At 46.0% G+C, this 24,093-nt stretch overlaps 1 protein-coding gene across 3 annotated transcripts in view; it reads left to right on the forward strand.

The window, feature by feature from the left end:
* Positions 1-24,093, forward strand: part of CLMN (calmin) — a 95,228-nt gene that overhangs the window by 36,767 nt on the left and 34,368 nt on the right. Inside the window, exon 1 of one of the 3 annotated variants that reach the window (XM_040412883.1) lies at positions 16,938-17,010. The exons of the other annotated variants lie outside the window; for them this stretch is intronic. Coding sequence (XP_040268817.1) covers positions 17,004-17,010 — 7 coding nt within the window. The 5' untranslated portion in view covers positions 16,938-17,003. Of the gene's footprint in view, positions 1-16,937; positions 17,011-24,093 lie in introns of those variants that run through there. 3 annotated transcript variants of the gene reach the window in all.

The raw sequence follows: 24,093 nt of genomic DNA on the forward strand, positions 1-24,093 counted from the left end.
CCATTCACTTCAATGGGGCCGCAAAAGATGCGGACAGCACTCTGCGTGCTGTCCGCATCCGTTGCTCCGTTCCGTGGCCCCGCAAAAAATATATAGCATGTCCTATTCTATTTGCAGACAAGAATAGACATTTCTACAATGGGCCGCCCGTTCCGCAAATTGCGGAAGGCACACGGGCGGCTTCCATTTTTTGCGGATCCGCAGTTTGCGTACCACAAAAAACGGCACGGTCGTGTGCATGAGGCCTTATCCGTGTTATCCGCCATGAGAGTCTGGGAGGCGGCTCGCTATTATCCGCCATGACAGGCCAGGAGGGGGGCTCGCTATTTTCCGCCATGACAGGCCGGGAGGGGGGCTCGCTATTTTCCGCCATGACAGGCCAGGAGGGGGGCTCGCTATTTTCCGCCATGACAGGCCAGGAGGGGGGCTCGCTATTTTCCGCCATGACAGGCCGGGAGGGGGGCTCGCTATTTTCCGCCATGACAGGCCGGGAGGGGGGCTCGCTGTAGGACAGGTGAATACAATCTGTTCTGTCATTTCAGGCTGGTGCAAGGCTGACCGCGGGGACTCACGCACCGTAGGTTTGGTCTGCGTCGCTTGCGGATCGGATGCGGACCCATTCCTTCCGCGGCCCCGCGAAAAAGATAGAACATGTCCATTTTGCAGACAAGGATAGGACATTTCTATTGAAAATGGCAGCATGCACACGGCTGGGACCCATGTTGTGCGTATCCGTGATTTGGGGACCGCAGAACGGATAGCTGCACCCTATACTGAAAGGCAAATCTGCTGGGACATACATTCAGGACTGGAAGCCGGCTGACAACCTTTCTGGAAGCTGTGATGACGGCTCTATTGGTTGTCAGTCACCCCACCCCATACATGTGTGTGCCCTCTATCTCCAGTGCATCAGATGTGGACGGGGCCGCAGGGTCACTGTAATGACTGACAACCTCGCTGCCGCATCCACCTCGTGTCTCAGTTGGACATCCTGATAGTGACAGATCCTCTGCGCTGCTGTGGCCCCCAGCCATAGAAGCACAAGGCTCGGCTTTCATGTCGCCCGGGGGGACACTGACTGTATATACAACATTTACATTCCTGCTCCTTCAGCCGTCCGCTGTACATACATTCCGCCATTTTCACATGGACTATGAGATCTTCACTTGTGTGGGCTGTGACCCGGTGACCCGCTCGCCCCAATAGACCTCCTGTCCCCATTAGGCTACGTCTACACGACGACATTTGTCGCGCGACCCATTTTTATAATGATAGTCTATGGTGTCGCACTGCGACATGCGACAGTCGCCAAAAATCCATATCTTTTTGCGGTGCGGAAGCACGGAACGGAACCCCAGAAAGCACTCCGTAGGCTTCCATAGTGATCCGTTCCGCACCTCCGGATTTGCGGACCCATTGAGGTGAATGGGTCCGCATCCGTGATGTGGAATGGCCACGGAACGGCACCCGTGTATTGCGGATCCGCAAATGCGGTCCGCAATACGGCAACGGGCATCACACGTTCGTGTGAACGAGCCCTTGGGCTACATGCACACGACCATATGTGTTTTGCAGTCCGCAGATTGCGGATCAGCAAAAAAAACAAAAAACGTTTGCCATCAGTTTTGTTTTTTTGCGGATCCATTGTAACAATGCCATGGCCTCTTTCACACGAACGTGTGCGCTCCGTGGCCGTATTGCGGACCGCATTTGCGGATCCACAATACACGGGCACCGTTCCGTGTGCATTCCGCATCACGGATGTGGACGCATTCACTTTAATGGGTCCGCAAATCCGGAGATGCGGAATGGTGCTGAACGGAACCCTACGGAAGCGCTACGGAGTGCTTCCTTTGGGGTTTCGTCCCGTACTTCCGTTCCGCAAAAAGATAGAACAGGTCCTATCTTTTTGCAGAACGGCCAGATCGCGGACCCATTAAAGTGAATGGGTCCGCAATCCGCTGCGGCTGCCCCACGGTGGGTGTTCGTGCATTGCGGCCCGCAACTTGCAGGCCGCAGCACGGCCACGGGGCGCACACGTTCGTGTGCAAGAGGCCTAAGACTGCGGCTCCAACAAAACGGACAAGAATAGGCCATGTTCTATTTTTTTTTCTGGGGCTACGTAACGGACATACGGATGAGGACAGCACACGGTGTGCTGTCCGCATTTTTTGCGGACCCATTGAAATGAATGGGCCGCATCCTATCTGCAAAAAAAAAAAAAACGGAACGGAAACAAACAATGTTCGTGTTCATGTAGCCTTACTTGGTGGTTTTTGTAACTCCTATAGAAGTGAAAGGAGGATTCTGGGAGTTGTAGTTTCAGAGCAGCTGGAGTGCCGGAGGTTGCTGATGCCTGCACTAGGATACACCCCCACATCTGTGAGACCCGCACCTGTCTCTACATGGGAGCCTTGGGCGCATTGGGAAAGCGCGGCCGCCCTCCATTCTTTCCTATGGGAGCGCCGAAAATAGCTGAGTAGTGTGCTCGCCCATAGAAGTGAATGGAGCTGTGCCCGCGCTTGCACAGTGCACTTCCCATTCATTTCAATGGGACTTCCAAAAATGGCACCGTTCTGCTATTTTCGGCGCTCCCTTAGTAATAAATGGAGAGCGGACACGCATGCTTGACTTTGCGGGGTCTGTTCTAAAGATACGGTAGGTGCGGCTCCCACCTGTGCCCCCAATGTTTGTTGGCGATAGCCGGTTGTTAGCGCTGGAGCATTCTGGAAACCATTTAACCTCATTCATAGGCAGCGACGCGGATGGTAGTTAAGGGGTTAAGCTGGTCATACACATTAGATAAATGCCGCTAAACTGACTTTTGGTTGTATTATTGTAACGGAAGAGTTTGTGCAGATCCGCGACGGATCCGTAAAAACAGCGAGGGTGAAAGTAGCACCTGGATGTCCTCCCCGTCCATCGGCCTCAGCAGATTGCTCCTCTCCCTTCTGACGAGGCGCTGCCTCAGACGTGGAGACCTTAGAGTTAAACAGTGTCATTCATTATTCGGGTCGGGGGCGACAGGGGTCATTTTTTTTCACCGTCTAGTACTTAAGAACTTGGCAAACACGAACCCTTTGCTGTCAAAATATGCCCGTCAGCCCGGGCCTCGCTCACCTCCTAAAGATGACATTATACAGTACTGTACCTTTAAATAAAACACGCCGCCTGCGTGCCAGCGGGAGCGAATTGTTCAGGCGCCCTATTAAAACCATCAATTGTGAGCGGCGCGGCAGACGGGGGTTTATTTTCTCTTCAATTTAGTTGTTTAAATCTGCAGTCCTCCCTGGCACTTGTGAGATGGAGGAGAAATAAACGCCCCCCTCGTGTTTATTGTGCTAAGTCACAAGACCCTGAAAACCGACTCCGCGCAATGTACCCGGGGTGATGCGTATCTCGTATACGCGTCGCATTCCATGTCTGTGCAAAACAATGGGGATAAGCGTTAAATGCCTCCTGCACCGCTTATCCTGGACGTTCTAGTTTTATGTAAGTAAGGGCTCATGCACACGAACGTTCAGGTTTTTTTTGGTTTTTTTTTTGCTGCCCCTATGCGGAACCATTCACTTCAATGGGTCCGCAAAAAAAAAAAAGGGAAATGTGTGCATTCCATTTCCGTATGTCCACAAAAAAGATGCCCTTTTGCGGACAAGGATAGGCATTGTTACAATGCATCCGCAAAAAAAAACAAAAAACGGATGCAATACGGATATCACACGGACGTCAGACCGGAACATCCATACGGTCCTAGGACTAAGGGCTCATGCACACAAACGTATTTTCTTTCCGTGTCCATTACGTTTGTTTTTTTTGAGGACCGTATGCGGAACCATTCATTTAAATGGGTCTGCAAAAAAAAAAAAAAAACAGAAGTTACTCCGCGTGCATTTAGTTTCCGTATTTCCGTTCCTCGAAAAAAGATAGAACATGTCCTATTATTGTCCGCATTACGATACAAGGATAAGACTGTTCTATCAGGGGCCGGCCTTTCCGTTCCGCAAAATATACGGAATGCACACGGACGTCATCCGTATTTTTTGCGGATCCGTGTTTTTCGGACCGCAAAATACAGACCGTCATGTGCATGAGGCCTTAATCGTTGTGCAAGAAGAAGTTCTGCGAGTTTGTGTTGCCATTTCCAAGATCTCTGCTTATGGTCAGTGAATGTGGACCCTTACTGGCTGACAACTTGTACGCCAGCAGTACGTCTCACAGCTGAGAGTTTGTTACAGTTGTATCCAGTCTGGACAATCCTCTGTTGATGTATAACAGCCAGGACTCCAGATTGATACATTGTAACAAGCTATGAAGACGGGGAGAGATTTGTGCTGCTGATGGGTTTAGCTCAGGGAGGATTGTCTAAACTGGATACACTGTAACAGCCCATCAGCTGCATACGGAGTACATTCAGGTTTTTTTGCGGACCCATTGAAATGAATGGTTCCGTATACAAACCGTATACAGAATGCAAAAAACGGCCCGCAAAAATGAAAAAAACAAAACAAACGGTCGTGTGAAAGAGGCCTTTAGATTGTGAGCCCCATTGGGGACTGTTGGTTGCTAATGAAAGCGCTGCAGAATATAATAGCGCTATATAAGTGCGTAAAATAAATAAATAATGTGTGCGGGCACTGTGGGTGGCATTATTGGAGAGGGCACTGTAAAGGACAGAAGTGGGTAAAACCAGTGACCCTTCCTGACCTCTCCATTTTTTATTTCTTTGACATTCTTTTTGTTTTTTCCCGTTTTTTTTTTCCATTTTCCCAGGTCGCCTCCCAGCAGTCCCATCTTCTGCGCGTTGCTGCGGCTGTAAACTACGGCTAATGACATGCAGGAATCAATATTGTATGAGATTAGCGAGCGCCCGGCGTCTGTCCTGTTGTGTGTTTGGCGATATCATCGAGAATAACAACATAAGCAGCTGCAGCCGAGGAAGGTGACCGGTGACAGAGAGCGAGCCCCTGCCCCTCACCCACCCGCCCGCATTTAGGTGATTAAAGGGGCTCAGGCATAAAGCTTCTGGGCTAAATGCAAAATCTGTAACCGACCCCCTTCCCCCCCCGATCTGTGCCATATATACCAGAGGGGCCTTAGGCTACTGCAGGTTTACAAACAGAAAATAGACACAGAGTTTCCGTGTTACTCACGGTTTTTGGTGCGGATTTGATGCGGTTTTGTCGCAGATTTCCTCCCATGCATGGCAAAGGGTGGAATGTGCATGCAAAAATAATTGACGTGCTGCGGATTTTAAAATGAAACATGAAATTTGTTTAATCTCATTCACTTTGCTGGTACTGTGTTAGGCCTCATGCACACGACCGTTCCGTTTTTTTGTGGTCTGCAAAACACTGAAGCCGCCCGTGTGCCTTCCGCAATTTGTGGAACGGAAACAGGTGGCCTATTGTAGAAATGCCTATTCTTGTCCGCAAAACGGAACGGAGCAACGCCGGCCCCTGATAGAACGGTCCTATCCGTGTCTGTAATGCGGACAATAATAGGACATGTTCTATTTTTTAGCGGAACGGACATACGGACATACGGAAACGGAATGCACACAGAGTTTTTAACTTCAGTTTTTTTGAGGACCTATTGAAATTAATGGTTCTGTGTACGGTTCACAAGAAAAAACGGAATGGACGCGGAAAGAAAATACGTTCGTGTGCATGAGGCCTTAGGGCTTGTTCACACGAAAGTTTTTTTGCGTTCCGTACACGGTCTGTATACAGAACCATTCATTTCAATGGTTCCTATTATTGCCCGCAAATCACGTTCCGTGGCTCCATTCAAGTCAAGGGGTCCGCAAAAAAAACTGTACACATGCAGAATGTACTCCGTATGTCTTCCGCATTCGTTCGGCTTTTGTGGAACCATCTATTGAAAATGTTATGCCCAGCCCAATTTTTTCTATGTAATTACTGTATACGCCATACGGAAAAACGGAACGGAAACAAAAAACTGAATAACGGAATCCTTAAAAACGCCCCGCAAAACACTGAAAAAGCCATACGGTCGTGTGAACGAGCCCTTATACAGGGAGTGCAGAATTATTAGGCAAGTTGTATTTTTGAGGATTAATTTTATTGTTGAACAACAACCATGTTCTCAATGAACCCAAAAAACTCATTAATATCAAAGCTGAATATTTTTGGAAGTAGTTTTTAGTTTGTTTTTAGTTTTAGCTATTTTAGGGGGATATCTGTGTGTGCAGGTGACTATTACTGTGCATAATTATTAGGCAACTTTAGGCTACTTTCACACTAGCGTTCTGCTGTCCGCTCGAGAGCTCCGTTTGAAGGGGCTCACGAGCGGAGCAGAACGCTTCCGTCCAGCCCTGATGCAGTCTGAATGGATGCGGATCCGCTCAGACTGCATCAGTCTGGCGGCGTTCAGCCTCCGCTCCGCTCGCCTCCGCACGGCCAGGCGGACAGCTGAACGCTGCTTGCAGCGTTCGGGTGTCCGCCTGGCCGTGCGGAGGCGTGCGGATCCGTCCAGACTTACAATGTAAGTCAATGGGAACGGATCCGCTTGAAGAGGACACCATATGGCTCAATCTTCAAGCGGATCCGTCCCCCATTGACTTTACATTGAAAGTCTGAACGGATCCGCTCAGGCTACTTTCGCACTTAGAAATTTTTCTAAGTTATTAATGCAGACGGATCCGTACTGAACGGAGCCTCCGTCTGCATTAATATGATCGGATCCGTTCAGAACGGATCCGATCAAGCGCTAGTGTGAAAGTAGCCTAAAAAACAAATATATACCCATTTCAATTATTTATTTTTACCAGTGAAACCAATATAACATCTCAACATTCACAAATATACATTTCTGACATTCAAAAACAAAACAAAAACAAATCAGTGACCAATATAGCCACCTTTCTTTGCAAGGACACTCAAAAGCCTGCCGTCCATGGATTCTGTCAGTGTTTTGATCTGTTCGCCATCAACATTGCGTGCAGCAGCAACCACAGCCTCCCAGACACTGTTCAGAGAGGTGTACTGTTTTCCCTCCTTGTAAATCTCACATTTGATGATGGACCACAGGTTCTCAATGGGGTTCAGATCAGGTGAACAAGGAGGCCATGTCATTAGATTTTCTTCTTTTATACCCTTTCTTGCCAGCCACGCTGTGGAGTACTTGGACGCGTGTGATGGAGCATTGTCCTGCATGAAAATCATGTTTTTCTTGAAGGATGCAGACTTCTTCCTGTACCACTGCTTGAAGAAGGTGTCTTCCAGAAACTGGCAGTAGGACTGGGAGTTGAGCTTGACTCCATCCTCAACCCGAAAAGGCCCCACAAGCTCATCTTTGATGATACCAGCCCAAACCAGTACTCCACCTCCACCTTGCTGGCGTCTGAGTCGGACTGGAGCTCTCTGCCCTTTACCAATCCAGCCACGGGCCCATCCATCTGGCCCATCAAGACTCACTCTCATTTCATCAGTCCATAAAACCTTAGAAAAATCAGTCTTGAGATATTTCTTGGGCCAGTCTTGACGTTTCAGCTTGTGTGTCTTGTTCAGTGGTGGTCGTCTTTCAGCCTTTCTTACCTTGGCCATGTTTCTGAGTATTGCACACCTTGTGCTTTTGGGCACTCCAGTGATGTTGCAGCTCTGAAATATGGCCAAACTGGTGGCAAGTGGCATCTTGGCAGCTGCACGCTTGACTTTTCTCAGTTCATGGGCAGTTATTTTGCTCCTTGGTTTTTTCACACGCTTCTTGCGACCCTGTTGACTATTTTGAATGAAACGCTTGATTGTTCGATGATCACGCTTCAGAAGCTTTGCAATTTTAAGAGTGCTGCATCCCTCTGCAAGATATCTCACTATTTTTGACTTTTCTGAGCCTGTCAAGTCCTTCTTTTGACCCATTTTGCCAAAGGAAAGGAAGTTGCCTAATAATTATGCACACCTAATATAGGGTGTTGATGTCATTAGACCACACCCCTTCTCATTACAGAGATGCACATCACCTAATATGCTTAATTGGTAGTAGGCTTTCGAGCCTATACAGCTTGGAGTAAGACAACATGCATAAAGAGGATGATGTGGTCAAAATACTCATTTGCCTAATAATTCTGCACGCAGTGTAGTGTGTATGTAGTAGGAGAATATCTACACACAGTGAACGTCTGTTAGTCCAGAACCCAATAGTCCAGAATTCCTGCTAATCTGGAAATACTAAATTACCCAGAAATCACCACATGTGGCGGTTGGGGGGGGGGGGGGGGGGGGATTTATTGGCTGCCATGTTTTTTTCTTATCTCACTATGAGGACTGTTCCCCCAAAACTTAGGGCTCATTACAAAAGGTACATGTGCCAAAAGTTGCCCCTGTGTACGTCAAAGAAAGCATCATTTTTTTCCCCAGCTACCAGAAGTGAAGGCGTCGTGCCAATGACGCTGGTTGATACTGACCCCCAATGAGTGGCAGAGCCGACCCTGGGCCTTGTTTTACGCGGATTTATCCTCCCGTTTGGTCAGACGGAGCTTCCTAGAAGGTATTTGGTGCCTCTTTAATGAGCGCAGCCTTCGTCTGAGAAGAGCTCAGCCTCTAATCTCTGGGATTGTGCAGGCGCCATGACAGACAGGCGAAGCGAAATGAGGGTCAAGCGAGGCGTACGGTACAAATCCTGGATTGTGGGGAATTGAAGCAGATGGGTAAAGATTAGCAAAATACAATAAATAAATAAATAAATAGAATCTTCACAGCTGCAGCGGCGGCGGCGACTGGATATTCCATTATAAAAAGCCACCGCCGACCGCCCAGTCACCTGAACGCTCCATCACGCCGTCACCTTCCGGCTTTCTGGACGCGTTGCCTCAATTTGATTTGCATGAACACGTTGAGCAGAGCTGAGCCGACACCTGAAATAATATCCTCGTTTCCATGGTTATTAGAGTTTTATTGTGTCTCTCGTGTTTTATTATGGAAATAATTCTATATAATTTTCTTTCCCCTTAGAATTCCTAGACGCGCCCTCTTCTGTCAGGTTCAGGTTGTTTCTGGGAAAGCTGGGCGACCACCAGTATGGCAGCCACCATAGTTGAGTTGTCACCCAGCTTTCCAGTCTCCTGTCCAGTTATAAAGGGACGCTGGGTGACAACTCTTGTGGCAACTGCTGCTGCGGCGACCATATAGGTTGTCAGCTGGGTTTACCATGTACAGACGTATGTGAGGGTGTAATATTCTATAGGGCATGCATGCAAACGTGTGCCGGCCGTGCCCGTATTGCGGCCTGCCAACAGCAGGTCCGCAGTACACGGGCACAGGCCATTGGCACCCCGCATCACGGATGCGGACCCATTCATTTGAATGGGTCCGGAAGCACTACGGAGCGCTTCCATGGGGTTTCTCTCTGTGCCTCCGCACCGCAAAAAATAGAACTTGTTGTATTTTTTTTGCGGTGCGGATGGATCACGGACCCATTCCAGTTGAATGGGTCTGGATCCGTCTGCGGAATCCGCACGGATGTTTCCCGTGCATTGGGGACCGCAAAATTGTGGTCCCCAATGCACGGAACGGTGAACCAACGGCTGTGTGCATGAGGCCTTTAAAGGGCTATCCCTTTTTATTAGGGCTTGTTCAAGTGACCGTGCCGTGTTTTGCGGATCCGCAAAACAAGGATGTCGCCCGTGTGCCTTCTGCAATTGGCGGAACGGACGGCCCTTTAGAAAGGCTTATTCTTGTCCTCAAAACGAACAAGAATAGGACAGGACTCGTAATTTTTGCGGGGCCACGGACTGAAGCAACGGATGCGAACAGCACATGGAATGTTGTCCGCATCTTTTGCGGCCCCATTGAAGTGAACGGGTCCGCACCTGAGCCGCAAAAAATGCGGCTCGGATGCGGAACCAAACCATGGTCGTGTGAACGAGCCCTTAAGCTGGGGTGGAGTGACTCTCGATCTAGAGGTTTGCCCTACGTGGCCCCCTTGCCCTTAGGGCTCATGCATGCGAACATATCTTCTTTCCGTGTCCGTTCCATTTTTTATGCGGACCGTATGTGGAACCATTCATTTCAATGGGTCCGCAAAAAAAAAAAAAAGGAAGTTCCTCTGTGTGCATTCCGTATCCGTATGTCTGTTCCTCAAAAGAATCGAACATGTCCTATTATTGTCCGCATTACGGGCAAGGATAGGACTGTTCTATTAGAGGCCGGCTGTTCCGTTCTGCAAAATACGGAATGCACACGGACATCCGTATTTTTTGCAGATCCGTTTTTTTGCAAACTGCAAAATACATACGGTCGTGTGCATGAGCCCTGACAGTTTGGACTTCAGACTGATACATTTTACCTATTCTGATACATTGTAACAAACTGCCAACCTAGGATGGGGATTTTTACTGCTGATGTGTTGTGTAGACTGGATCCAATTATAACAAATCCTCAAGTGTGAGAAATATTAGGTTTCACTGCCAGCAAGCAGAGATGTTGAAAATAATGAGCAATTCAAACACAAAATACGGTATATTGGAAAGGTGCATAAAAAAAAAAAAGTAATTAATTTACATAAAACCGGAGAGCCTTTATACGCCCTTCCATCCGAGTATTGCGCCTTGCCCTCTAACTATAGAGAATTTGGGGATGTTTTTATTCACATCAGTTCACTTCCAGTAAGTTTAGTGTATGAGCGACTTGAGTGCATTGACTCGGAGCCGTAAAAAGTAGCAATTTGTTCCACTACAACGCTCAGCATTCTTTGCTCGGCCGTCATTCCAAAACCACACATGTGACATAAAATTCTCACAAAGTTTAATCCCCCCCCATGAGTTCTTGTAGGTGCCAAGGTCTATAAAACCGTTATAGGATCCTATTTCCACTAATTCTGTTATTCCAGGTGTAGTAAGAGGAGGAATTTTGGTAAAATAAACATTCTGCGTTAAAGATTTACAGTGGCAAAAACTGGACACGAGGGACTCCTAAACCGGACTGTGTCTGTCAGCGGCCATGTGGCAGGTGTAAGGGCGTGCCGAGCATTAATGGTGGTCACCGCAGGGTTCAAATTAGCCTCAAATCAGGTGTTTGAATTTTTACGTGATTTTTATCATTCAGATTTTATGTATTTATTTTATTGCCAGGATCTCCCGAATGGAAACCTAACGGATCCTTTTTTTCCCGTTCTTCTGCTCCTATAACGGAGCAAAAGAATGGAAATAAATAGCGCTGATCTGAAAGCGCCTCAGATGAGCATTACATTCAGTGCCACTATAGAAGTATACAGCACTACGTGCCTCTTATACCCAGTTCTCTTTCCTCATCTTCTCCATTCAGCCCAGACCGCCATGACAAATTTTTTCAGACACGTCTCTTCTCAGACATCTTAGATTCATCACTTTTCCATCATCCCTCCTGGTCCCCCAACAGTGTTATCCGGCTGCTATCCCCAATACTGTGCCCCCTGTGCTCCCCAATGCCCCCAATTATTGTACTGCAGAAATAATGGTGCCACACAGATATTCACCTATAGTAATAGTGCTCCCAACAGTCCCACCAATAGTACTAATTCTCTCCCAGAGTGCCCCCAATACTGATAGTGCTCCCTGAGACTGCCGGCATTAGTAGTAGTGCCCTCCAAATTGTTCCTAATAAAAATTATGCCCCCACAATAACCCCAGTAGTAATAATACCCCCACAGTGCCACCAGTAGTAATAAGGCCCTCTATACGGCCCAAGTAGTAATATTTGCCCTCTACCCCTACTATAGTGGTCCCAGTAGTAATAATGCCCCCTATAGTGGCCCCAGTAGTATTAATGTCCTCTTTAGTGACTCAAGTAGTAATAATGCCCACTATAATGGTCCTAGTAGTAATAATGCCCCCTATAGTGGCCCCAATAGTAATAATGTCCCCTAAAGTGACTCAAATAGTAATAATGCCCCCTATGGTGGTCCCAGTAGTAATAATGCCCCCTGTAGTGGTCCCAGTAGTAATAATGTCCCCTATAGTGGCCCAGTAGTAATAATGCCCCCTATAGTGGCCCAGTAGTAATAATGCCCCCTATAGTGGCCCTAGTAGTAATAATGTCCCCTTTAGTGACTCTAGTAGTAATAATGCCCACTATAATGGTCCCAGTAGTAATAATGCCCCCTATAGTGGTCCCAGTAGTAATAATGCCCCCTGTAGTGGTCCCAGTAGTAATAATTCCCCCTATAGTGGCCCCAGTAGTAATAATGTCCCCTTTAGTGACTCTAGTAGTAATAATGCCCACTATAATGGTCCCAGTAGTAATAATGCCCCCTATAGTGGTCCCAGTAGTAATAATGCCCCCTATAGTGGTCACAGTAGTAATAATGCCCCCTATAGTGGCCCCAGTAGTAATAATGTCCCCTATAGTGACTCTAGTAGTAATAATGCTCACTACAATGGTCCCAGTAGTAATAATGCCCCCTATAGTGGTCCCAGTAGTAATAATGCCCCCTATAGTGGCCCCAGTAGTAATAATGCCCCCTATAGTGGCCCCAGTAGTAATAATGCCCCCTATAGTGGCCCCAGTAGTAATAATCCTCCTATAGTGAGTAATAGTGTCCCCTATAGTGCCTCTCTATAGTGCTCCAGTAGTTATAATACCCCCTATAGAACCCCAGTAGTATGTCCCCCCCCTAAAGGGACAAAGCAAACAAAATTAATATACTCCCCTGACGCCATGCCACCACCTGCATTGTATGTCGCAGGCCTCTTCCAGCCTGATGCCTGGGTTGTCTGCGTCCCGGAGCAGGTGGTCTCAATGATGTCATCACACTGCATCTTGGCGCAGCCCATCGTGATGGTGTCATTGTGTTGCCTGAGACCCGGCACAGAAGGTCATGATGATGTCATTGCTTCACGACCTCCTGAGCCCCCCAAATGCCTCCTCTGCTTGAGGCCTGTGGTCTATGAGCGTAAACGATGGGAATGAGAGGCCTTGTCTTCCATTGTCTTCCATTGTCTTCCATGCCCTGCTGCAGTATTTGACACTATCGCCATCCTGAGGACAGCAATACAGTTATATGTGTGGCAGCCACTACATTCGGGGCCCTGGGCATCGAACCTTGTGTTTTAAAGGGGTTATCCCATGATTAATGCAAAAAGTGAAAATCATACATAATCTAGTACATGACGACCTCTTCCTAACAAAGCCCAACCCTGCACCCCCCATGGATCCAGAGATCTCCCCATTCATTGCTTCAATTGTTCTGCAAAATGCATTTCTAGCTGTCAGTTTAGGGGGTGTCCTTTCCGCTGCAGCTGGTGGCAGTTGATGGATAGAACTGAGCATCTGCTTCCATCTCAATGAGCAGGACAGAGGGGTTAGAAAAAGGGCAGACAGCAGGTGGCGCTATACTGATAGATTTCATTGAATAAGGCCACTTTCACACGAACGTAAGGGCTCAGTGCCCATGCTGCGGGCCGCATACGGCGGTTCCACAATACACGGGTCGCCAGCCGTGTGCATTCCGCATCACGGATGCGGACCCGTTCACTTGGGTCCGCAAATCCGGAGGTGCGGTGCGGAACGGAAGCACGGAACCACTACGGAGTGCTTCTGTGGGGTTCCGTTCCGTGCTTCTGTTCCGCAAAAAGATAGAACTTGCTCTGTCTTTTTGCGGAACGGACGGATCGCAGACCCCATTCAAGTGAATGGGTCTGCGATCCGCCTGCGGCTTCCCCGCGGTTGGTACACGGGCACGGAGCCCTTACGTTCTTAGACAAGAGGCCGAACTAAAAAATTTTATTACATAAGTATTTGATCCAGGTGCTGGTTTGAAAACTGTTGAATATTTTTCTTCTAAATCGCTTGACTGCACTGTATTTTCATGGGAGCAGCTTCCGTTTACGTGTCGGTCTTCACTGTGGTTCTGGCATTCTGTTCAGTCATCAGGAACTCAGGATGAACCAAGCTGAAAGTCAGCGTTTGGTGGTAGTGCTGCGCCAATAGATAAATATGTGTTTTACTGTTTCTCTTCATGGCGCTGTGTTATCAATTTACCCCGTGAATAATGTGGAATGTGCAGGATTTCTGAACACATTTCTCCTGTTTGGCAGCCAATTGATTCTTCCTCAAAACCTCCAACACTTGTTTCACATGAGTCACATGACTCTCAAAATCAGGGTAAAAAATCAACACAACAATCACGAATTTACCCAAGAATTCTCTGAAAATATCATTCATAAAATTTTGGAACACCGCTGGCGCATTGCTGAGTCCAAAAGGCATTACAAGATATTCGAAGTGTCCATCTGGAGTATTGAATGCCGTCTTCCACTCCTCTCCCTCCTTAATTCGAATTAAGTTATATGCCACCTTGAAATCAATTTTAGAGAACCAGGAAGCCCCCATTACTTGATTAAACAGATCAAGACTCAACGGGAGGGAGTATTGATTCTTAATCGTAATCTTATTTAACTCCCGATAATCTATACAAGGTCTGAGGCCCCCCATAGGAGATACCGAAAGCCTAATGTGCCCCTTACTGAGACTCTCTTTAACATAATCTTCCATGGCCTTGCGTTCAGGTCTAGAAAGATGATAGATGCGTCCCTTGGGAAACCTGGCACCCTCTACCAATTCAATGGCGCAATTGTAAGACCTATGGGGCGGTAGTCAGATGAGAAGAACACATCCATATATTCCTTTATGACTAAAGGCAATGTATCGGATTCTGCTGAGATCCCCGCTTGCACCACAGACAAGCATGAGCTGCATCCAAACCCCCATTTCACCAGTTCCCCCTTGGTGTCACTGCCACTTCTGTGAGAAGGTCTGACAGATGTCCTTTTCTACCTCTTGCATGATGTTCTTTGTTTTGGTTTCACTTTGTCATCTCATTTCCTTCTCCCAGGTGTCACCTATTTAGACTAATCCTCTTTCCTTTATATTCCCTCCCATACTGCCTCACTTTGCGGTTTATACTACTTCCTGGATTGAAGTGTTCACTGCTGGAGGCTTCTGCTGCTGCTTGTTCAGATAAGTCCTTTCATGTATTGTGTTTCCTTGCTGGCTTGATTCTAGGTGACCCTGACTCCCTCCGTATAAAGTGCAGGGAGCCGGTGGTCATGTCCCCTCACTATTATAGGGTATTCAGGTGTCACACAGTCTAGGTACGAGGGCATGCAATCGTCTACCTCTGAGACCCTTGTATGTGCTTAGCAGTCAGTGCGAGCTCTTAGGGTTTAATAGGGCTCACCTTTATGCTCCTTAGTTTGCGATCAAGCCAGTCGGATGTTTATCCATAACTTCCAGCTATCTGCAACATCATCCGTGACACTTGGTCCAGTCAATAATGGGATTATGGAACTGGAGCCAAGGCAACTCCAGTACTACCTCTACTGGTAAGTTTTCAAGAACCAACAGGGAGCATATTTCGGAGTGACACCCCCCCACAGTCAAGGATATACTTCACGGTACCACCCACCAGGGGGGTGGAATCGATAGCCATGATGTGGATGGGACTGGGTAGTGTCAAAATCGGAATACCCAACCCTAGTGAAAATTTCTGATCAATAAAAGTGGCAGCAGAACCAGAGTCGATAAAAGCATTACCAGAACATTTGTTATTTCCCATGGAGACAGTAATAGGTACTAGTAACTTACTCTTGACCACGTTAGGAAATACCTGGTTCTTAAGCTCCCCCGTCTTGGTCGATTTACCGGAGGAAGGCTTCTTGGAGCACTGGTTAATCCAATGGTCTGAGTCTCCACAATAGAAACAAGCCCCATGTCGGCGACGCTGATCTCTACGAATCATCCTGACCTGCATGGGTTCCTCAGAAGAGATATCGGCTCTGCTCATATAGGACAGACCTTTGGCTGGACCACCTCCTGGGGAAAAAGCAAACGTTCCTGCCGTCTCTCCCTAACACGTCTGTCAAGTCGAACCACGAGTGTCATAGTCTCTTCCAATGTCTCAGGAAGGGGTGGTAGTTCACTAATGGGTCTTTAAGATTTTTGGACAAACCTGACCTGAACAGAAGAGGGAACACACCATCTTCTGAACTGGGTGCAATACTCTGTCAGGTTCATCATACAAGGTTCCCAGGGCCTGGAAGAACCCCTCGACAGAGCTGAGACAACCAGCGTCGGAAGGCAAGGAAAAAGCCCAATCCGGGGGATCTCCTTGGAGACGGGGGATTACTATGCCCACGCGCTGGCTCTCAGAACCGGATGACAAGGGGCGTAATCTGAAGTTTACAGTTTTCTTTGAAGGGAAAAACTTTTTACGGTCACCTGAGAATGGTTCTGGAAGCTTAATCTGGGGCTCCATATGATGACTAGATGAATGCGGAGTGGAGGCATGTGAGTCAAATTAGAAACATGCTCCGTCAGGATAACCAAAGGATTCCTGGTAACAGTGGTAATTATGGCCTGTTATTCTGTCACACACACGGGGGGTGGGGAAGTGACCACTGAGCTCAACCCGCGCCCCTGTCCCTGCCTACTTGCCTCGTTAGTCCTAGCGACAAGGGACAACTGGACGACAAACCCTCAGCTAGGATAAGTGCGGGGAAGACTAACAACACAAGCAACAGAGTAGTCAAGCAAGCCGAGTCAGAAACCAAGAGAGCAGCACGGTACCAGAGGAGCAAGCGGAGGATCGTCAGGAGAAGCCGAAGTCAGAACCAGGAGAAAACGCCAAGACCAAGGGATGAGACGGACGGGTAATCAGAAGACAAGCAGGACCAACAAACCAGGTGAGTAATATCGCAGGAAGGACCTCAATAACAGGCAATCTGTGGCCAGCAGATTGCCTGTTTAAATAGGGCGCTGGTGGAGTCATGTGACGTGGCCAGCGTCACATGACTCCTGAGTTCCAATACAGCCGAGCGCCGAGTGATCAGCTCGGCGCTCAGCCCTCATGCGGTTTCCACGGGAACGGGGCGACGCCGGGCGCGCTGATGACGCGAGCGTGCCCCGGCCGTCCCCGCCTCCAGGAACTCCGCACCGTGACAGCAGCTCTGGGAGTGACCACAGTACAAGTCAAGATAATGTTGATGGCGCAGCCAAGTGTCTTCAGCTGATATGTGTGGTACGTTGTTTCCCCATTGTTCGTCATAGGGCAGCGATTAGTCATGTAAGGTAATTTCAGGAAATCTTGTAAAATGACGCAATAGCGCAGTTTCAGATTCAAGTGCAGTCATCCGGGTGGTTAAGATGTAGACGTTTGAAAGAGAGGGAAGGGTTTGAAAATGTGACAGATCTGTAGGACAATTATCTCATAGGGAGGAAACCAGACAATTACATCGGGGAGGGATGTCAGCGCCATGATGTCATCACACGCAGCTGGGACTCGTGGTCAGAAGGAGACTGTGTTCCATGTAGAGATGGCTCATTGTGTCCCCTCAGATGACAGAGACAAATTGTAAATGGGCATTTGTTTGGGTGATGGAAAACTAGGGAAGATAAGGATCCCATTATATTGGTGACCAACTGACAATAGTATAAAGTATCACCTGGTCACAACATCTCATAAAATAGATACTAATGGTATGTATGTAACTAAGATATAATACAGTAAGAATATAACTACTATAATACTGCCTCCTATGTACAAGAATATAACTGCTATAATACTGCTCCTATGTACAAGAATATAACTACTATAATACTGCTCCACTGTACAAGAATATAAATACTATAATACTACTCCTATGTACAAGAATATAACTACTATAATACTGCTTCCTATGTACAAGAATATAACTACTATAATACTGCTTCCTATGTACAAGAATATAACTACTATAATACTGCTACTATGTACAAGAATATAACTACTATAATACTGCCTCCTATGTACAAGAATATAACTACTATAATACTGCCTCCTATGTATAAGAATATAACTACTATAATACTGCTCCTATGTACAAGAATATAACTACTATAATACTGCTCCTATGTACAAGAATATAACTACTATAATACTGCTTCTATGTACAAGAATATAACTACTATAATACTGCCTCCTATGTACAAGAATATAACTACTATAATACTGCTCCTATGTACAAGAATATAACTACTATAATACTGCCTCCTATGTACAAGAATATAACTACTATAATACTGCTCCTATGTACAAGAATATAACTACTATAACACTGCTCCTATGTACAACATTATAAGTACTATAATACTGCTCCTATGTACAATAATATAACTACTATAATACTGCCTCCTATGTACAAGAATATAACTACTATAATACTGCTCCTATGTACAAGAATATAACTACTATAATACTGCTCCTATGTACAAGAATATAACTACTATAATACTGCCTCCTATGTACAAGAATATAACTACTATAATACTGCTCCTATGTACAAGAATATAACTACTATAATACTGCTCCTATGTACAAGAATATAACTACTATAATACTGCCTCCTATGTACAAGAATATAACTACTATAATACTGCCTCCTATGTACAAGAATATAACTACTATAATACTGCCTCCTATGTACAAGAATATAACTACTATAATACTGCCTCCTATGTACAAGAATATAACTACTATAATACTGCTCCTATGTACAAGAATATAACTACTATAATACTGCTCCTATGTACAAGAATATAACTACTATAATACTGCCTCCTATGTACAAGAATATAACTACTATAATACTGCTCCTATGTACAAGAATATAACTACTATAATACTGCTCCTATGTACAAGAATATAACTACTATAATACTGCCTCTATGTACAAGAATATAACTACTATAATACTGCTCCTATGTACAAGAATATAACTACTATAATACTGCCTCTATGTACAAGAATATAACTACTATAATACTGCTCCTATGTACAAGAATATAACTACTATAATACTGCACCTATGTACAAGAATATAACTACTATAATACTGCTCCTATGTACAAGAATATAACTACTATAATACTGCTCCTATGTACAAGAATATAACTACTATAATACTGCTCCTATGTACAAGAATATAACTACTATAATACTGCTCCTATGTACAAGAATATAACTACTATAATACTGCTCCTATGTACAAGAATATAACTACTATAATACTGCTCCTATGTACAAGAATATAACTACTATAATACTGCTCCTATGTACAAGAATATAACTACTATAATACTGCTCCTATGTACAAGAATATAACTACTATAATACTGCCTCCTATGTACAAGAATATAACTACTATAATACTGCCTCCTATGTACAAGAATATAACTACTATAATACTGCTCCTATGTACAAGAATATAACTACTATAATACTGCCTCCTATGTACAAGAATATAACTACTATAATACTGATCCTATGTACAAGAATATAACTACTATAATACTGCCTCCTATGTACAACAATATAACTACTATAATACTGCTCCTATGTACAACAATATAACTACTATAATACTGCCTCTATGTACAAGAATATAACTACTATAATACTGCTCCTATGTACAAGAATATAACTACTATAATACTGCCTCCTATGTACAAGAATATAACTACTATAATACTGCTCCTATGTACAAGAATATAACTACTATAATACTGCCTCCTATGTACAAGAATATAACTACTATAATACTGCTCCTATGTACAAGAATATAACTACTATAATACTGCTCCTATGTACAAGAATATAACTAATATAATACTGCTCCTATGTACAGGAATATAACTACTATAATACTGCCTCCTATGTACAAGAATATAACTACTATAATACTGCTCCTATATACAAGAATATAACTACTATAATACTGCACCTATGTTCCTATAACTATGGATTATCACACACAGGAGAATGATGGGAGTTGCTCCTCTGTGTACTCTCACAGTTGGTTCTATATTTCTATTTCCTGGGGTTTTTCAGGGCAGATTCTTTGGTTTTTATGGAGAATTAGTCCTGGAGGAGTCAGTGGTCCTGGATGGTGGTTATTAATGGTTCACGGCTGGCATCGCCCAGTTTTTATGTAGTGGCGGATTATGGAAGTTGATATTGCTCCAGCCTCGCTCTCTACAGGGTCCGCCATCATAAACACCACCCGGTGAATGGTTGGCAGCTTCGGACGAACGCTCTTCCTATGAGCCATTGATGAGAACCATAATAACAGTGTGTGGTCTGCGGGCACCGGCGGGCACTTAAGGCATCGTCGTCTGTGCACATTTTTCCTACTTTATGAGATTTATCTTGCCATTAACTTTACTGCCATCTCGGAGTGCAGGTCCTCCGGTATGGCGCTGCCATGTACTGTGCAATGTGTGGGACATAAAATATTACAGCCTGATATTCCCTCTTGGCCTTTAATACTCCGTCCATGAAATGGAAACACATTTGGGGGAAGTTCATGTTACTAATGTTACCGTAATATGGGAGGTTGAAGGCCATGCAACGCCCCGTACCGCCAGACTGCTCTACACCAGGTGGACTGGGGGATGGATGTGAGGAGAGACTCCATCACATCCTGGACTTCTAATGACAGAGTATTTTCCACCTTAAAGGGGTGATCCATGATGAATCTAAAAACTAAAAATCAGATATCATCATATAGTGCATGAAAATCTCTTTTTAAAGGGGTTTTCCGGGCTTTAAATATCAGATCGGCGTAGGTCCGACACCCGGATCAGCTGCATGAAGGGAAGACGCACTCTGTGCGCAGGTGCGTCTCCCTTCTCTCCTCCTGCAGATAGACGAGAGACAGCACTGCAGAAAGGACATGCCCCCCCGAGCTGCCAGCTTGCCATAAGCGTCCGTAGAATGGGTCCGGATCCGTTGCGCAATTATGCGGAATGGGTGCAGACCCATTCATTTTCAATGGGGCCGGAAAAGATGCAGACAGCACACAGTGTGCTGTCCGCATCCGCATTTCCGGTCCGCGGCTCCGCAAAAAAATAGAGCATGTCCTACTCTTGTCTGCAGCTGCGGACAAGAATATAAATCCTCTATCAAGTGCCGGCGATGTGCGTCGTCAGTATTTTGCGGTTCGAAATTTGCGGACCGCAAAACACTACAGGCGTCTGAATGGACCCAATGAATGAACAATGAATAGGGAGATCTTTGGACCCATGTGAAGTACAGGGCTGGTTCTAGGTTTGTGAAAGGGGTACTCCGGGCTTTTCGTATTGATGACCTATCCTCAGGATAGGTCCAGAATAACAGATCGGCGGGGGTCCAACACCCAGCCCCCCCCCCCCCCCCCCTACCGATCAGCTGGATGAAGCAAGCAGGAAGAGAGAAGGGAGACGGCACTAGCACACGGCGTGTGCCTTCCCTTCATACAGATGATTGGCAGGGGTGACGGGTGTCTTGAGGATAGGTCATCAGCCCGGAGAACCCCTTTAACAAACCTAGAACCAGCCCTGTACCTCACATGGGTCCAAAGATCTCCCTATTCTTTGTTCATTGATTTATAGCAAGCTGGTAACTCAGGGGGGCGAGTCCTTTCTGCAGCAGCTCTTTCCCTATCACATGAAGGATGGAACTGAGCATGTGCGTCCACCTGAGCAGTGTGGGGGGAAAACTCCACACTGAACACAGGAGGGAAGGGGAACAGTAACTGGGCCTGGAAACTAGGGAAGAAACAGGTCACCTTCTAGATAACCCTAATCCGGGCCCTGACTACCTATCAATATGAATAGACCTTGAAGGTAGGAATATTCATATGCAGGATACCTAGGCCCTTATATCCCTATAAGGTCCTGGAAAAAGGTTAGGGCCAGAGACAACCCATTCCTCCCCAGATGGACGATACAAACAACTGGGAATATAACAAATACAAACAAACGTGACACTTAAAGGGAGTCTGTCAGCACATTTACCGCTTTTTAACTGTTCCCATAGCGCTGTAGCCGCAACACAGATGATTAAAACGGTACCTTTATATGCTTTCGTGGACTTGTAAAACTGCCAAAAACGAACTTTGATGCATATGTAAATGAGGGCTCGCAAGTGCCCAGGGGCGGCGTCCACCGCGTTGGTGCCCATGCAGCTCTGCCTCTTCGGCTCTTATCCCCGCCCAGCCTCTTCCTCTGCCCGCCTATCTGTTTTCTCTCCCGCTCAGCGAGATCCCACGCCTGCGCGCTGACTTCCTTGACAGGGGCATGCGCTCTGCGATGCCCATTGCTGGCACGGCATCGCAGTAGCTTATGCGCATGCGCCGGCTAACGGATCAAACAGATAAACTTACCTCTCTTGGCGCTCTGTGTCTGCAGTGACAGCTGCTCGCTCGGCTTTCCTCCTCTTCTCCTGCGCCGATGGACCGCCTCCTTTCTGCAGTTTTCGCGCCGTCAGCCGGCACATGCGCATAAGCTACTGCGATGCCGTGTCAGCAATGGGCATCGCCGTGCGCATGCCCGTGCCAAGGATCTCGCTGGCGCGGGATCTCGCTGAGGGGGAGAGAAAACAGATGGGCGGGCAGAGGAAGAGACTGGGCGGGGATAAGAGCCGAAGAGGCAGAGCTGCCTGGGCACCAACGCGGTGGACGTCGCCCCTGGGCACTTGCGAGCCCTCATTTACATATGCATCAAAGTTCATTTTTGGCAGTTTTACAAGTCCACAAAAGCATATAAAGGTACTGTTTTAATCATCTGTGTTGCGGCTACAGCGCTATGGGAACAGTTAAAAAGGGGTAAATGTGCTGACAGACTCCCTTAAACTTCTGTGGAGATGGAAGAACAGGAACACCAGAGACGACCTCACACCAGCTCAGCCAAACCCAAATGAAGCTATCAACCGCATAGTCAGAAGGGCGGGGTTAGACTATAAAGGGTAGAAGTGATGACCACTGAGCAACAGCTGGGAAAAGGGAAGTGGTCATTAACCCTATCAACACTGAATCAAGATGAAATTACGCTCAGCCAATCTCCTCAAATTCCTGACATCAGTCACCTGAAGGACCGTGACACCTTAGTGAGGTGGACCGAAAAATCAGGACAACAACAAACAGCAGGTGGCGCTATATAGACACATATTCTTTAATAATTACATGCAGTTACAAAAGTATTTAAATCCAGGAGCTGGTTTTAAAAAAGTAGAATTTTTTTCAGGAGACAACCCCTTTAAGTAAAAAAAAAAAATTTATTTTTGTTTCTGGGTAATCTGGGTGACAACCAGTGGGGCTGCCATTATTGATGCCATATTGTAGACTGGAGCGTATCTAAGCAGCTTTGCATTCAGGAATCCAGGGCAGCTGGGTGACGATTGTACTTGCCGCCATATTGTTTGTCACCCAACTTTTCCAGTCCAAGCTGTTTAACCCTCAGAGGATTGTCTGGACTATATACAACTGTAACAGACCCTCAGCTATGAGAAGCATTAGGATTATACAGGTTCTAGATGGAAAAAAACGAAAATATTCTCATTCACTAATTATAAATATAATTGTTGACCTTTTCAAGATCTCTGCTTGCTTTCAAGGACATTAATAAATACATCTCTGTTATACGGGGGAGAGGTATCTGAAAACCTGTAGAGACCTAATACTTTTCACAGCTGAGGTTTGTTACAGTTGTATCCTGTATAGACGATCCTCTGTGAGGCTGATCTCCAGACGGATACATTTTACCTGCACTGACACATTGTAACAGACTAGGACAGGAGAGAGTTTTGTGCTGCTGATCTGTTTAGCTTACAGAGGATTGGATACAATTGTTGCAAACCCTCAGCTGTGAGAAATATTGGTTTTTGGTTTGTGGGGGGAGGGTATGTGGGGGTTGGGGCCTTATGTTTGTATTATTAAAAAATGCTAATAAAAAATTACTTAATTTAAAAAAAAAGAAATATTGGTTTTCTACAGGGTAAGGTTTCTGCGTTCCGTATACGGAACATTCATTTCAATGGTTCCGCAAAAAAAACAGAATGTACTCCGTATGCATTCGGTTTCCGTATTTCCGTTTTTCCGTTCCTTTGAAAGATAGAACATGTCATATTTGCCCGCAAATCACGTTCCGTGGCTCCATTAAAGTCAATGGGGCCGCAAAAAAAAAAACGGAGCACATACGGAATGTACTTTGTATGTCTTCTGTATCCGTTCCGTTTTTGCGGAACCATCTATTGAAAATTTTACGCCCAGCCCAATTTTTTCTATGTAATTACTGTATATGGCATATG

The sequence above is a fragment of the Bufo bufo genome, chromosome 11 (assembly GCF_905171765.1).
Source record: "Bufo bufo chromosome 11, aBufBuf1.1, whole genome shotgun sequence".
NCBI classification, from domain to species: domain Eukaryota; kingdom Metazoa; phylum Chordata; class Amphibia; order Anura; family Bufonidae; genus Bufo; species Bufo bufo.